The sequence below is a fragment of the Solanum lycopersicum genome, chromosome 8, assembly GCF_036512215.1.
Source record: "Solanum lycopersicum chromosome 8, SLM_r2.1".
NCBI lineage: Eukaryota > Viridiplantae > Streptophyta > Magnoliopsida > Solanales > Solanaceae > Solanum > Solanum lycopersicum.
Window position 1 is genome coordinate 67,174,841 of NC_090807.1, and position 15,978 is coordinate 67,190,818.

Genomic DNA, 15,978 nt, shown 5'->3' on the forward strand with positions numbered 1-15,978 from the left:
AATCAAATAAATCATGTATAGACAAATTGTATCTTGCATAATTAACAGAAGAGTTTGAAACAATCAGATTTGAAAGCATAAACTAAACTCTGGCTTTATATACCGAATCGTATAAATATAATATATTAATTTACTATTAAAGTTGAGAAAAAATATCAATATGTAAAAATCAATACCCCAATAAAAAACTAAAATTCAAAATCTCTAAATGAATAACTCATACTTTATCCTAATTTATACGACACATTTCAGATTTTGAGATTCAGATAATTCTATCTCTATCGTTAATTTATCATATATCTTTTAAATATTTTAAATATTTAATATATTGTAACTCATAATACTTCTTACTTAATTTACAAATATATAAATTTTATTTTAAAAATTTAAATATTTCATAAGAAAAATCTCAATCAAACTTAAATTATTTAACTCACGAAAATAAAATACATGACATAAATTAAACAAGACAAATAATAATTTTTTTGTTTAAATATTAATTTTGATTGAATTTTGAACCCCACCCCAATAATCACAGCGAACACGTTAAAATCTTACTCGCCACATATTAAAGAAATTTCCTCTCAACTCCACAAACACACCTTTCATATGACTCGCCACTATATAAACCCCAAAATCTCTGTATATTAATTCTCCACTATCAACAATGGCGAAAACTCCAGAGAAAATCTCACCGCAAAAAATGGCGTCCGCCGCAGCAAACAAACCTCTCATATGGGATTGCGGCAGCTCACTCTACGACTCATTTGAGTTGAAATCATTCGAACGTCAACTCGATTCAGCCATATCTTCTCGAAGCCTCTCAATGCCTCATTTACCCGATCGTCGTCTTCTTATTCCACCGTCAACAACAGATCCACAGCAAACTACTCAACCGATTTCCAAAAAAACTTCTAGGATCTCTAGATCTTTCCAGAAACTTCTCAAATCCGTTTTCAGAGCAAAACAGAGCAACAGTCCGCTGTTTCAGGGGCAAAATCGAGATGGATTTTACGTCGTTTATGATAAATCTGGTGCACTTACGACGATTCCGGAAGGACCGGAGTACGACGGACTTTCGCCGGAGATTAAGTCGTTGGTTAGAAGAACGGGTTCCGAACGGTTCACGGCGACTTCTATTGGTATTTCATGTGCTTGATAGATAATATTGATCTTAATCTAAGTAATTAGAATATTTATGACTAATATGTATAGCAATAATTTCTTTCATCTTTTGGAATATTGTTGTTGCTAGTTTTTTGAACTCAAAAATTTGAAGTTTTCATGGCCTACAACGTAGAATAAGTGACATTATTCCATAACTTTTGGTTCGAGTTATTGTTCTCAAAAACTATAAATATCTTAATTGTGATTCATATGTAAAAATTCCTTCCATAAATAATTTAGGACGAAAAATATCTTAATTGTGATTCATATGTAAAAATTCCTCCCATAAATAATTTAGGACGAAAGAAATATAATGCGTAATTTGAAAACTTATCGAGTAAACAAACATTACTCAAACTTATAATGATTAGAAATTGAGATAGGTTTATCGTCCCGAGTAACTCGTAAGTTATTTTTGGTTTACGCGGTAGCCTTAATGACAGCAAGCTAGCTTAGTTAACTCCCGCCTTAATTCACGTAAAAAGTAGCGCGAATAGTGCAAAGTATTCTCTATTTATTGGTATTTAATCATGAAATCTACTTCTTTATGACTTAAAAATCATTAATATCGCAATTAATTGATTAGGTGAGGAAATTTCCTCAAACATGTAATATTCATGTTATGAGCTCGATAAGTTTATCGTTTTATACGTAGATGGTCGAGTTTAATTTGTTAAGCAGTTGGTAATTTTTATGTTGTGAACCTGATAAATTTATCGATTTATCTATAACGATAATTAAGTTAGTTGAGCAGGAGGTTGTAGGTTTGAGACTTTCTTCATGCTTTATGAATTGAATATGTCGTGCAGGGCTTGTATAGTTCCATACACAATATTCGAGATGAGATTTCTAATTAAGAAAATAATGATCTTATTCATTACACCACATCGTTTAATAGCAGTGATTTGATTTCTTTATATCACGAGTGAAGGTACCTAAAAGTTTGACTTCCAACTATGAAGACTCAACTCTACGTTAGAGGAGGAGAAATGGAGTATTTAAGTAAAAATTGACAGCAAATATATGTATGACCCATCTATAATTGACCTAAATTTGACAACTAACCAAGCACTTCCTTTGCATTTCTTGGAAAATATATAGGGGTAGCTTTCTTTTTATCATTTATATTTTTGATGTTTAATCAGTTAATGAAAAATATTTTTTTAAAAATACACATTAAAAGTTAATAATAATATTGATATTGAATCAAGTAATATAAAGTTAAAAGTCGAAATAATTATTAGAAATAACTACCGCTTATGAGTAAGAAAAGTCATGTTATATGCTTTTTAATAAAATATTTACCTAATAATTTAACATCAAAAAATGATAATAAATGATTTTTGTATGACCAAATGTACCATCTATGTTAAGGAAAAAATAATATTGGATGGTCTTGTAATATATTTAGAAGATATTAGCTACCATAAAAAAAGATTTATTGGCATCTTATGGTGGTTGAATTAAAGACACATTATAATCAAAGGTTTTGTCTATATTTGTGGAGATCGCTAAAAGACTACATAAGAGAATATTAATGAATTGTACTATATATTGACTTGCTCTTGAAAAAATTAGAACAAAAAATAATGTATTAATCTTGATAAGTTTAAAAACCAAATTACAGCTTTACTAGAGCTATACATATTTAAATTTTCTTTCGTCAAAAAAAATCATACTATAAGATAAAACCAATATAAATCCCATTAACATTAATGTTAACATAATTGAGAGCTTCTAAGATTGGTTTAGGTTGCAATTTGAATTCCAATTTACAAGTGACATCTTTATTCGTAGAAGCATATATATTTGATTAAAATTTATGATTTCATCATTATTTATAACTAGTTATATTTGGATTAAATTAAACGAATAAATCATTAATCTCTTATTCTTACTATTTTTATCTCAATTCCTTTTTAAAGTTCCTAACTTCGCTACAATATCTATAAGTAGTTGATTACGTATCGAAATAAACAAATTTGTAATAAAATTTCCATATTAAAATTCATGGCTTCACAACTACTTATAATTAACTAGCTAGGTACATATCAGATTGAACAAATTAATTCTTTTTTTTCTTCCCTACTTTTTTCCGATTCATAATTGAACCGAACCGATTAATCCTCAGATCAAATTAGGTGATACAAATTAAAAATGGTATGATAAAAATTAAAAGATGTTCACGGATGAAGCATGAATATAATTAATGAATATTGGTTCAATTAATTAGAAAAGATGATTAATTACTATAGTTATATACTCGTGAGGTTGGTGGCAAAGCATTTATATACTTTACAGCATTACATACATTTAATTATTTTGCAGAAGGAAGCATTTGATTGGGCAATTTAACACTATAGTTTCTATCAAACTTCATGTCAATCTAATAGTACGTACAACTAGTAAAGATTAAAAAACAATGAATTTAATGCACACTGTGTCATACATGAGTGGCCCAAATTCAATTTGAAATTTTTCGACGTGTTTATTATATTATTAAGTTAAATTATTCATTATTATATACTTAAGTACATATTATTTATCTTTTAAGATTTTATATGCTACTTCCAAAAATTCATTTAATAAGCGAAAAATTATAATGATCGACTATATAAAGCTAGTGTTTTGATATTAGTTGAACTTAACAATTTGTACAAAATGTCAATGATTATTTTCGGTGTAATAATAAAGAAAATACAGAAGAGAAGCTTAACAATTCTTATTAGGCAACCACCACCTAACCTATCGACAGGAAAAATTCGAAGAACTTTCCTTCATTAATTACTTACTAAACTAGAAATTTCTACGAGTATCTTTCAAATTTCATGTCAATAGTGTATATATGTATAGTACATAGAAACAAAGATAAAAAGGATGGATCAATGAATTTAATGCAGACAACAATACATGTTTGGCCCAAATTTATTTTTTGAAAAATGTTTGAACGTGTTGTTGTTTTAAATTAGGTTTCTCTTTTAGAAATAAAATCTTCTAAAAGTTTTATTTGCATTTTGAAAGAAATGTTTAATAGTTGGGAGGCATTATAGGTTGACTAAAAATATCAATATTTTGATGTTTTATAGAATTGGACCAATATTTTATAAGATGTCGATATTTATTTTTCATTTACTTAGGAAAGATTAAGGGAAGCAAGACCTTTTTTTTTTTGGGTTTCTCACCTGATCTTTGGAGCTCACCCACCAAATTCGAATCGCGTTCTGCAGAGTTCATTTGAGGGTGGCGCTCCCGCTTAACTAATGTATTAGCACTAATTGAAATAATAAGAAATATTTATAAACAAATTTAATTAGCTAACATGACGTACATATATTCTTCTTATATACAATTGAACTTAATATATATATGAGTATCGAATATCGAATAAAAACATATCACCCTCTCATTTAGTGTCTAAGAGTACACATTAATAAGCTTTAGGTCAAAGTTACCACCTATTTATTCCTACAAATCAAACTTGTGATTGTCCACATCTTCATGTGGACTATTCACTAATCTTTTAAAAAAAGACACCCTATTTACAAGGGAAACTACACATAGAGGTAGGTTTGCCAATTTCACTTTCTTCAAGTTTCTTACAAGTTACAAGATAAATGATGATAATGAAAATGATACACATTATTATTGATGAGGAAATTATTTTCTATAATTGTTTGGAAGTTAAAGATTTTTATTTATTTATTTTTCTTTCCCAATATTGTTTGTCTACAAATCTTTTAACTGTTTTTGAAAAATATCATTATAAAGGATGAGTAATATATATTTAATTATGTATATAAAATCATGTATTGACATATAGTATGATTTATGACGAAGGAAAGTAAATTGACACCTCTAATTGGGATGGCCCTATGTCTATGACCACTCACAATTTGAAATATTAATTGGAAACAAATTTAAAAGACTTGCCAATATGTACAGTTCGATCAAACTAATTTACCATATAATCGAAGTATTAAATATTTATACATTAATTATGTATTATTACATGTATATCATATTTGAAATATACAAAATCTATACATTTGCTAACACTATCGAAGTAAATTGATCCACGCGATATACATAATTCATTTTCACTGAACTAGTTATTTGAGTCTATATATGGGCTACCTCTTTTATCCACTTTTTTTTATAAAATCTACTTTTAAGTTATTTAAATAGGTTTCAACTAAAATTGTTGTGTTCTTGTCACCTCTTGGTAAATTAAACTCTCATGTATTAACTTTGTCAAAATAACACTTACTTTTATAATGATTCAAAGTTCCAAACCTACAACCTCAATGTTGAAGACGAAGAGTACTTACCATACGTATCCGTAAAATAAAAGTGTACGTAATAGTCAAATGTATAGTAATAGTTAGTTAAATACAAATAAAAAGAAGAAGAAGGGGGTTTATGTGATACTTGAAACTACAGGGGGTAGTTTACATACAAATAAAAAAGAAAAAGGTAGTTTATGTAATACTTGAAACTACAGGGTAGGTTTTTGTAATAAAAAAAGTTAAAGAAGCAACTGTGTCGAGAGCCAAAAACCCTAGAAGAGAAAAGGGGTTTTTAGAACCAGCAAAATCTGCAGATTTAGGGTTTAAGATTTGTTACATTTGGTGAAGAAGGAAGAATGGATAAAGCAATTATTAAGCTTGAAGAAGGTACAACATGTACTGCGTGGAATTATTCGGGTCACAGATTAGCTGCTGGTTCAACTGATGGTACTTTGTTTGTTTTTGATTCTACTGATCCGGCTTCATCTGTTTTCAGTGGTTCTTCTAAATTCAAGGTTAGATAAAAACACAATTTTCATATGAATTTGTTTTAGCTCTCAATTTGAAGTCATACGGATTTGAAGTTTTTTTTTTTTGTGGGAAGTACAATTTTTGGATATAGATTGATGTTGTAGCAATGTACATCCAAAGAGCCGAATAGATTATTTATACATGTAGGAATTTGCTGCAGAATAAATAGAACAAGTATGTATCAATCCGAGGTCGGGTATATGGGATAGTGAGTATCATTGTCCTTGTAGTCAATGAAGTCAGGTAGAACATGAGTTCTCTGGTTCAAATCCCGGCATTTGGTGAGCAAAGTTATGACGTACACGTGTTGGTGGGAGATAGAGGTATATGGTGGAATTAGTTAGAATTTTGCTCAAACTAGCTCAGGCACCACCTCATAATAAAAAAGATGGGATAGTGAGTTATTACTGCCCAAACAAAAAAAGGGGAACATTTGACTCTTGATATCAGACTTTGGAGTCCATACAAAAATCTCCTATTTTTGAATAGAAACCAATAAAATGTTGAACGGGGCAGAAGTTGATAGTTCGTTTCCTTGTGAAGTCATATGTATTAAGAGAGATTCACGTCCTTGTCGTGCTTCTTGTATAGGTAACAGATACCATAAGTATATGTTAATAAGTTTTCAGTGGCAGAAAAAACTGGACAAGTAGTATTGTCAAACTACGGTCCAGAAAGCTTCCAAGTATTGATGTAATGGTCTGTATGGCAAAATGTTGAACTTTCAAATAACTATTGAGAAGCAGGATACATAACTACTGCAAATCAGTCAAACTTGATTCCTTGTTTTTTCATTCAGTTGGCCATTTTTATTGGGACCCTCTTTTGCTCTAATGTAATCTAAGGATTGAGTATGAAATTGAAAAACTGATGAATGGTATAAACTAACTTCAAAAGGAAGAAAAACTGTAACTCGGTTCCTTTTTGTATACTAATGTAGTGCTGAGCAAATAAGCTTTTAATTTTTTTCTTTCGCTTAACTATGAAAATAATTAATTGTGATTATAAAATAGTGTTAAATTCTTGAACTGAAATCTATGCGATTGCATTTACATTTTGATTAGGTGCATGAATCCAGCATTGTAAAAGTTGTTTGGGCTCCACCAGAATATGGAGATGTAGTTGCATGCATTTGTGCTGATGGAAGTTTGTTGTTGTGGGAGGAGGTAGTTGAAGGTGAGGACACATTATTCGGCATTTGTTCATGAAATTACTGTCACGAAGCTAAGCTGAACATTATGTATGTGTGCCTTTTCCCCTTCTTTTTTGCATGGGGATGTTTTGCTGATAAGAGTAGATAGTCAAAGTGAAATCTTTGGTTTCTTTCTTTTGAATCTCTAAAGTCAGGAAAAAGAAGCAAAAGAAAACTTATCCTCTATTTTTCCCCAAATGTTCATGAAATATTGGAAAAATAGAATAAATCCAAACAAGAAACTTGATATGAAATTGAAAATTATTTTGGTTCTTTATGTCATTTATTCTTTCTTTTCTATTGTGTTTGACAAGAGTAATTGTGAAGATAAATTTATCCCCTTAAATTCTTAGTAATAATCTCTGTTTCCAACAACCAGTGAAACTATAATCTTAATCTTATCATCAATTGAGTTACTTGCTTTCATAGTCCTTTTTTAATCTATGAATTTTTTTAATTTTATCTGTAAATACTTTCTCAAATTTTACTTCTGACAATAATTTCACATTTGTTTTTCTCAACATTTAACTGGAGACTTACAATGAGTTACTAATCTTTAGATTCAGAGCTGCTTCAGTGGAAGCTGTGCAAATGCTTTGACAGAATCTCATCCCTAGTTCTGGATGTTCAGTTTGGAGTCTCCCAGACAAGTCTGAAATTGGTGAGTTTAAATTAGATTGGTCGTAAATGTCTATGATTTGACATTGAAATGTGACAGCAGTTGTTTCAATAGCTTGAGGGTGGCAGGGTGCTAGAGATTAGAACAAAGAGATGTATCTATGTTGTTTTTGAGTTTATGATTACTGATTTTGTTGTATTTCTCTTTCATGTCTATAGTGCTTTAGATGCATTATGATGGAATCACTCAATAGTCGTAAGCAATCTATTGTTGTATGCATCTCTGTAGGAATAGTTAATTTTTTTATGGCTTGCCCTTGACTGAGATGTTGAATGTATAGTTTTTTTGCTTGCCCTTAAAGGAGATGTTACTTCCCCCTTCTCTTGATCTTTGCTGCAGCATTGGGATTGATTTCTTGTTACTTGTAGAGTGATGTGCTAAAATAACTCGCCTTTATTGATTAAAAACCTTATATCTCATCTAAATTTATTTCAGCATATCCGGTACTCTTTTTTCTTCCTTCTTTTGTCTTCTTAAATTGTTAAAATCACCTCTTATAATCTGTTAACTGAATAGCAGTGAACCTACAATGCCAAGTTGCTTATTGCTTATTAATACTTGCATTTATTGATATCACTGTCTAAAAAATTGAAGCTCTTATTGGGAGTGTGAAAGCGAAGTGTTCTTCTCATTGACTTCTCCCCTAACTACTTGTAAAGTTGGTTAGGGTAGTTAATGAATTTATCTGGAAGGAAAGAAGGGGAACATCTACGAGGTCAGATGTTGCCCGATACAAACTTCCCACACTAAAACTCTATCATAAGATGCTTGAGGTACTTGAGTGAGTTCTTCAAGCTGTTGATCAGGAGGCACATAAAGCAACTATAGGTTCACACTAATTTGTACTGATTTGGCTCTAAAGTATGCCGTCTAGAATAACTACTATGAATTGCTTTCTTGAACAAGATCACATCGGTACTAAGTTAAAAGTATTTCAAGTTTCTTTTTCCTCGTTTGAAGTTTCGAGGAAAGATCCCTAATCTTTCTTTTGCATTTGGCAATACGATGTGACAGGATAGGGGCCAATACCTGTACATTGTGGTCTTGCTTTATTTTACTCGCAAATCATTTAATTTATGGGCCTTTAGATCTGATGGATGTTCCTTATTTTTTTCTTCAATTTGACGGGATAGACAAGGATGAGATGAAACTGCCTGATCCAGTGATTCTTGGTTTTCAGCTTTTAGTCTATATGACTACATAAAGTCATTTTGATCACATTTTCCGTTATTTTCTTTCACATAGGTTGCTGCTTATTCGGATGGCCAAGTGAAAGTGTTTGAGCTCCTAGATCCATTTGAATTGAAGAATTGGCAGCTGCAGGTGTGTATCTACATTCTGCTTCTTTGACTTTCTGCCTCGTGAGCCATGTTCTTCCTTATTGGTCATTTATATCGCTTTATTTTTCTGGTGCAGTACTTGTTTTATACATACTCTGAAAATGATGATAGTATTTTTTACTCTTCTGACTCTATTTTAAAGATGACACATTATGAATGTTACTAAGAAATGGAGAAGCTAACTTTTAGTCCTCTTTTTGTAGGCTGAATTTCAGAATGTTATTGAATCTGTATCTAAATTTGGAAATGTTTCATGCCGATCGGCTTCTATTGCTTGGAATCCCTTGAAAGGAGAAATCCAGCAATCAAGCTTCGTTTTGGGTTTTGATTCCGATACGCCACACCTAAACTCCTCCAAGGTATGGCAAGTTCCTTTCTTATTGTTAACTTTAAGGACTGTGTTCTATAATCCTTAATTAGTTCTATTTACATATTTCTTTATTAGCTAAAAGTTGGCAGTGAATTTATTGCATTTTGATTCTTGTTGATAAGAAATAAAATTCAGCTAGTTCTTGTATGTGTCTATTTGACATTTATAAAGTCGGAAGATGTAATTCTTGAAATCTTAAGCTTCTATCATGTAGTAGATGGTCTTAAAAGCTGTTAATTTACTTGGTCTCTGATGGGACATATGTAATTTTATCATATCATAGATTTCCACAGGTTTGGGAATTCGATCAGGATCATCAGAGATGGCTTCCAGTTGCAGAATTAGCTTTACCTGCAGATAAAGCTGATCCAGTCTCTACTGTTGCATGGGCACCAAATATTGGAAGGTTTGCTCTTGACAACATCCTCCTTAAAACCATATAGCTAGACACCGCCGTTAGTGAAATTTTTCTGTTTATCTTGTTGTGTGCGCTTTCTAATTTAAAGCTTCCTTTTTCAGGCCGTATGAATTAATAGCAGTTGCCACTTGCAAGGAAATTGCATTATGGCATGTTGGATCAAATCCAGACTCTGATGGAAGGCTCTCGGTGGAGAAGGTTGCAATGCTCTCTACTCATGACAGTGAGGTGCCTAGTGCAACCCTACTTAGTTTAGCTGTTCTTGTAAATCAATTAACACGTTTAGGTCCCAATACTATTTCTGATTTTCTTGGTAGTATAAAGTGACTGATATTATTTGTTTTGGTTTCAACGCACGGGTCAATTGTCTTGAGTGATCCTACATTCCCTTACCTTAAATTTTCTCATCTGCCAATTCACTAAGGCTATTGGTGACAAAACTGTAATTTTATTATACTTATACCATATTTGATATTTATCGTGCAGGTATGGCAGATGGAATGGGACATGAGTGGAATGACACTTGCTACTACTGGAAGCGATGGTGTAGTTCGCTTGTGGCAGTGCAACTTGAACGGAGTTTGGCATGAGCAAGCAACATTACAGCCCACTAGCTAGCCTGCTTATATGATTTTCACATTCAAGCTTGAACAAGATTGCAAGAACCCAGTGAAACACAAGATTCTGTGGTTTATCCATGTGACCGATTTGTCGTCAGGCATTTCATTTTGTAAAGCTAAGTGACCTTTGCATTGTAAGTGGTGGAATATGAAAAATTCCCAAAATGAATATGTTCATCTGATATACTGGAACTTGTTTGCATGTATGGAGAATTGTGGGGATACAGAGTTTTGATTGAATATGAAAAAAAACTCGTATTCGTTGTAAGATTATTGAAAAGTATGCTGAAATGTGAGCATCACTTTTGCTTTGAAGCAGTTGCTTGGTACTTGCATTTTGTAGTCGTGGTTTGGTTATTCCCATGGAACATACAATTTCATCAAATTTATCAACATTCAGGCAGTTTTTTGCAAGAATGTGGTTGAATTTAAAAAAAAATAAAAATACTAGGCTATTGATACAAAATATTATAGCTTGTTCCTGCTCTTGGCTAGTTTTCTTGTTAATTTATGTACTACAAAAATAGAATTGAGTGATCAAAATCCAAGCTACTCGTTTTTATTGTCCTTGACATTATTTATCTGAAAAAATCAGAGAAATTTGGATCAAGCTCTACATGTTCAAGTGGAAACTCCAAGCCTATAATTGGAGAACTTGTTGATGAAGTGTTGGCTGAGAACAAGTCAGGGAGGTCTGATTCTGAATGGTACGCGTTATACATTCTTCGCGAATCATTCATCTGGCAGGTTGGTAATGAGAAGTAACTTGATTCAGGAGTTGTAGGAGAGACAAAAGATGGTGAATAACCCCCAACCAAACTGTCATCAACTTGTGACATCTGGAAATGCAGATTTTCGTCTACGAAACCAGAGAATGTAGGTGAAAATGGGAAAGAACATGTTGCTTCTTTCTTGTCCAAATCATCTGTATTCACTCTCAGATTTGCTTGTAAGTTCGCGAGCATTTGATTCGATGGTGTTGTTCTTGAATTGTTGGCTTGTTTCTTGTGTTTATGTTTCTGTGGTGATTTTGGTTGTGTAGCAGCAGCACAGTTATAAGTTTGGTTACAAGTATGTGTCCCTTTGTATGTGATTTCAAATAGTGCAGGATCATCATCAGACCTCTGCACTTGCTTTGTTGCCCAACAGTTCTGCATTAGTCTGTATGTGCATCTGTAGTAACTCCTGCAAACATAATGAAATCTCATCGTTACGACAAAGGACGATGTTCGATTAAATTATATACTATCAAGAAAGTAGAGCCGTCAAAATAAGCTTGATCCATAATACTACTTGAGCAGGATAAGGCTTAGTTCCATTGAGCTAATATCAACCCCACCCAAATAACCTTGTTGGGTCCATATACTGGGCCGGGCTGGCCAAGCCGTTTAAAACGAATGGCCCATCCTAGCCCGTTACTTCCATAAACGGCCTTGAGCCAGGCCCAGCCAGGCTAACATTTTAAATGTCGGGCTTGTCTTAAACCTTCAGATTCATAGCCTTTGTGGACATAGCTGGGCTAGACTGAATTAACCCGTTTTGACAACTTTACATGACAAAATTACTAAAAGGGTACTAAAAATCTTGAAAATTTCACTTAAATTTTTCATTTTTTCCCTAAAAATATTTCAGAAGTTGGGTACCCTTTTTTAGTAAAATTCTTGAATATATTCACCTTGGATATTTAGCACCAAGAATGTCTTTTTGCCCATATTTTCTCCAACTATATCCATCATCAGTAGGCCCTTCATATCCATTTTCTGAACTCACTCTCACTTGTTCACTCCATGTAGGCATCTGTTTTCTGCAACAACCATTAAAAAAACAAAAAAAATTAACTCAAAAAAGAAAAAAAAATTAATAATCATTAAAATTAGTCAACTAACAATTATTATCTCATAAAGTCGTCTTTTTTCTTGATTACAATTTTTTATCTTTTCATATGATAGACTTTCTTAGATAACAACTATTAGCTGAATCGAAAAAAATCGTCTAACCTCTTTTTTGAAACATATATGAAATCTTGATCATCACTTTTAGGATTTTCATCAACAGAAATTGAAGATTCAGGTGGTGCTACAAGTAGTGGAGTTTGTGTTGCTAAACCACTTGTACTCCAATTAAGAATTGACAATGATTTTTCAAAAGAAGAAAGAATCATTTGTAAATGAAAATCCAATTCTTGAATTTTGTTTGAAGCTCTTAATTGCTTAACATGTTCTAATCCTTGTGTTAATTCATTGATCAATGAATTATATTCATAATTGAATCCACAATCCATTTTTCTAGTTGTTTTTTTTTTCAAAGATAAAAATGTAATCTTGAAAATGGTTATTTTACATAAAAAAATAAATTGTAGTGTAATGAAATTTAGAAGTTTCTGAAGAAGGAGAAGAGAAGTTTCTTGTTTTTTTTTTTGGGGGGGGAATTTTGTTTAGAGAATGATTTGAGGAAAATATGAGTTAGAAACAGGTGAATTTAAAAGGAAATGACATGTGGAGAAATAAAAAATAAATTAATTTTTTTAATATTAAAAAAGTGAGTGTTGAAGTGGAATATAGTTTGAAAGTTGACTGTGGAAAACGAGTTTTTTTTAAAAATAATTATTATTATTTTTAGACCAGTCTTTGGTCATAAAATCTTTTTTCAAGTGAAAATCTTTTAGTGAACAAGGTCCAAATGCTGACCAATTCAAACTTTTTTGAAAAAAATTAATAAAATAGAATTCTTATAACAAAATAAACTATAAATCTCTTTCTACATTAACTTTTCTTTTTCTTTTCTATATTTGCTTTCATAATCTTCATATCCACATAAAATATAATTTTATGAGTTGTTATGATCTCCAACTTTTTCTATAGGGGAAAGTGATGGAATGATTATTCATGAGAAATACACATTAAGTTTGAGTTTGTTTTATGTTTTATTATCATGTGTTTAGTAACCGCTGAAAAATGATTATCAATTTTTATAACGATATTTTAATATATGTATTTAAGATCAGAATGAGCTTGAGCAAAATGATTTTTTTTATAAAAAATCGCATTCGCAAGAAATTCAAGGGGTATAGGGCATATTTTATTAGAAACAACTTTATATCCTTTCAAATTTTGATATTATAGATCGATGAGGCCACTTAATTTTTACTTTATTGTATTAATTAATTATTGTTTATCATAAAAAAGTTATTCAGTTTTGTCTAAATATTAAATATAGTCATTATGATGCAAGAAAATTGACATTTTACATAGACAACGTCAAAATAATTTAATATTTAGTGACTTTCTATGATACTTAATACAAAACTGAACGAATTGATTCGTTTTTATTTATCTCACGTTTGAATATTTTTTTTTTCAAAAAAGAGCATATTGTCCTATAAAGATCATCCCTATTTAGCATGAGAAAACCCCAAAATTAGTAAAAGCAACTCATTAATTAAAACATACCATAATTATACAACAATATTAAATTTAACACTAATCTATGACTTTCACCTCACTCTAATTCTAATTCCTTAATCATGTTTGACCCAAATGAGTTTGAATTGAATCTCTAATAATACTACATGAAATAGTGATTAGGAAATTAATTGAGTTTACTAATTAATTAATCAACTAATTAATTATGTATTTGGAATTTGACTGGAATTTATATTTCTCTTTCTCACATCACATGTACATGATGATGCATTGTTTGGCTTAACGCTGTTAATCTAGAAATTAGTAAAAGTCCAATGTATGACCAATTCAAACTTACAAAAGTGGGGCCCATTTGATGATTTGGCCATATATTTTGACGTTAATTATTAAGTTTTTGATAAGAAAAAACTTGTCTTTATTATAAAGTCAGAGGTTGAGATAAAAACTTAATTGATTATGTAAAGTGATAAGTACTGTTTTATTTTTTTAAAATGAGATTTCAAATCTAAAATGATTAAATTGTATAACATGTCATCCAATACGTCTTTTTATGTTTATATATAAATTATTTTAAATAAAATTTACATATGAAATTACACTGAATATATTGCGACGTTATATTTTTGTTGTTGTAGGTGTGAAACCAAGAGCACAAAAATATTTAGAGGAATTATGTGTTTTGGGGACAAAGAAAAAGACAAAAAGAATAAATATATTCAAACATTTCAATTGCGCGTTCTTTTTTTCTATTGGGTAGAATTTAAGTCATGAAGATGAGTGTCACATAATTACTCAATAAATCCAAATATTATTATCTTATTATTATTATTATTAGACCTTCTAGGTCTTCCAATGCACTTTTCTACTTTAATGCAATTTTTATTTATTTTTAGTTTGTTATGATATTTGATATATTATTTAGAATTTGACTAATTTAAGTTTAACATAAGTTTTATGAATAGTAACTAATTTGACTTTCACAGGGAATAACTTAAGTTATATATCAAATTAGATTTTAGGTATATTGAATCGAACGAGTCATTAACATATGTCAAGCTGAATAATGGAAGGACAATGATATTCGCGAAACTTAAATGGATTGGACAAATTATGCTTTTATGACTTAATTTTTTTCTATTTATTATTTTTTTTCTTTTCTATTTTTAATTAATAATGGCCAGATAAAAAAGGGTTGAAAATTCAAAAATCATGAACCAAGATCTTCTAGATGTTGCAATTAAGAAAATTCCTAGGATTTTAAGTGTTATACTATTGTTTTCCTCTTTCAAGTTTCAAATATTGTAATTGTAATTTTAATAGTTCAAGATACAATCAATTATTTTCGTTTTATTTCTAATCGTAATTGCTCTTGAAATTATAAAATCTTAATTATGATGATATAAACATATATATCGATCGAGCAAACAAATGAAGAAAAATATATTTTATTAAGACATAAAAAAGTTTGTTAATAAGGCTTATATGTTCACTAAAAGTATTATCCGAACCGTGTTGAATAGTAAGCCATCACATGACTCTCTAACACCACTTGTGTAGATTTCGTGAGACAAAGTTAAAACGTAATATCCTTGGCCCTATACTTTGAAATGCTCCTCCTTGTGAATCAATTTTCCCCAAACCTACACACATGAACAACTAGAGTATACTAGGGCACATGAGAGAACTATATCAAAGATTCTCAACAAAATGACTCAGTAACTTTGGGAGGAGTGTTCTTTTATCTTTTGAATAGGAAATATATTTACAATGCTGGAGACAATGTATTAAAAATACGATAATGGTAAAATAGTTTTAAAAATCTTTGAATTTTATATTTTTTAAGAAACGTGTAACAGAGAAACACGACAGACGATTTAAGACGATGGATGTATATTAATAGTTTTGCAGCCCATTTCTTACAGTGAGACAATCTTTTCTTTTTCAACTTTTATT

At 30.6% G+C, this 15,978-nt stretch overlaps 3 protein-coding genes and 1 non-coding gene across 4 annotated transcripts; 3 read left to right on the plus strand and 1 right to left on the minus strand.

Moving 5' to 3' along the window:
* The first annotated feature begins 667 nt into the window (after window positions 1-667).
* On the plus strand, window positions 668-1,159 carry LOC101261732 (uncharacterized). Its single transcript, XM_004245484.5, has one exon. It carries the CDS (start codon window positions 668-670, stop codon window positions 1,157-1,159), a length of 492 nt encoding a protein of 163 aa, XP_004245532.1.
* A 4,525-nt stretch (window positions 1,160-5,684) lies between these two features.
* LOC101261437 (protein SEH1) lies at window positions 5,685-10,918 on the plus strand. Its single transcript, XM_004245483.5, has 8 exons — window positions 5,685-5,968; window positions 7,049-7,160; window positions 7,737-7,837; window positions 9,101-9,178; window positions 9,399-9,554; window positions 9,859-9,971; window positions 10,085-10,211; window positions 10,470-10,918. Exons 1-8 carry the CDS (start codon window positions 5,810-5,812, stop codon window positions 10,599-10,601), a joined length of 978 nt encoding a protein of 325 aa, XP_004245531.3. The 5' UTR covers window positions 5,685-5,809; the 3' UTR covers window positions 10,602-10,918.
* LOC112942102 (small nucleolar RNA snoR104) lies at window positions 8,555-8,672 on the plus strand. Its single transcript, XR_003247980.1, has one exon. It is a non-coding gene; the product is annotated as a small nucleolar RNA snoR104 (small nucleolar RNA).
* Window positions 10,919-10,978: 60 nt separating the features above from the next.
* On the minus strand, window positions 10,979-13,135 carry LOC101261141 (probable WRKY transcription factor 53). The gene is made up of 3 exons (XM_004245482.5): window positions 12,601-13,135; window positions 12,279-12,407; window positions 10,979-11,788 (listed from the first exon to the last, which is right to left on the minus strand). The coding sequence occupies exons 1-3, from the start codon at window positions 12,882-12,884 to the stop codon at window positions 11,182-11,184; spliced, it is 1,020 nt and encodes a 339-aa protein (XP_004245530.1). The 5' UTR covers window positions 12,885-13,135; the 3' UTR covers window positions 10,979-11,181.
* Window positions 13,136-15,978: the final 2,843 nt, after the last annotated feature.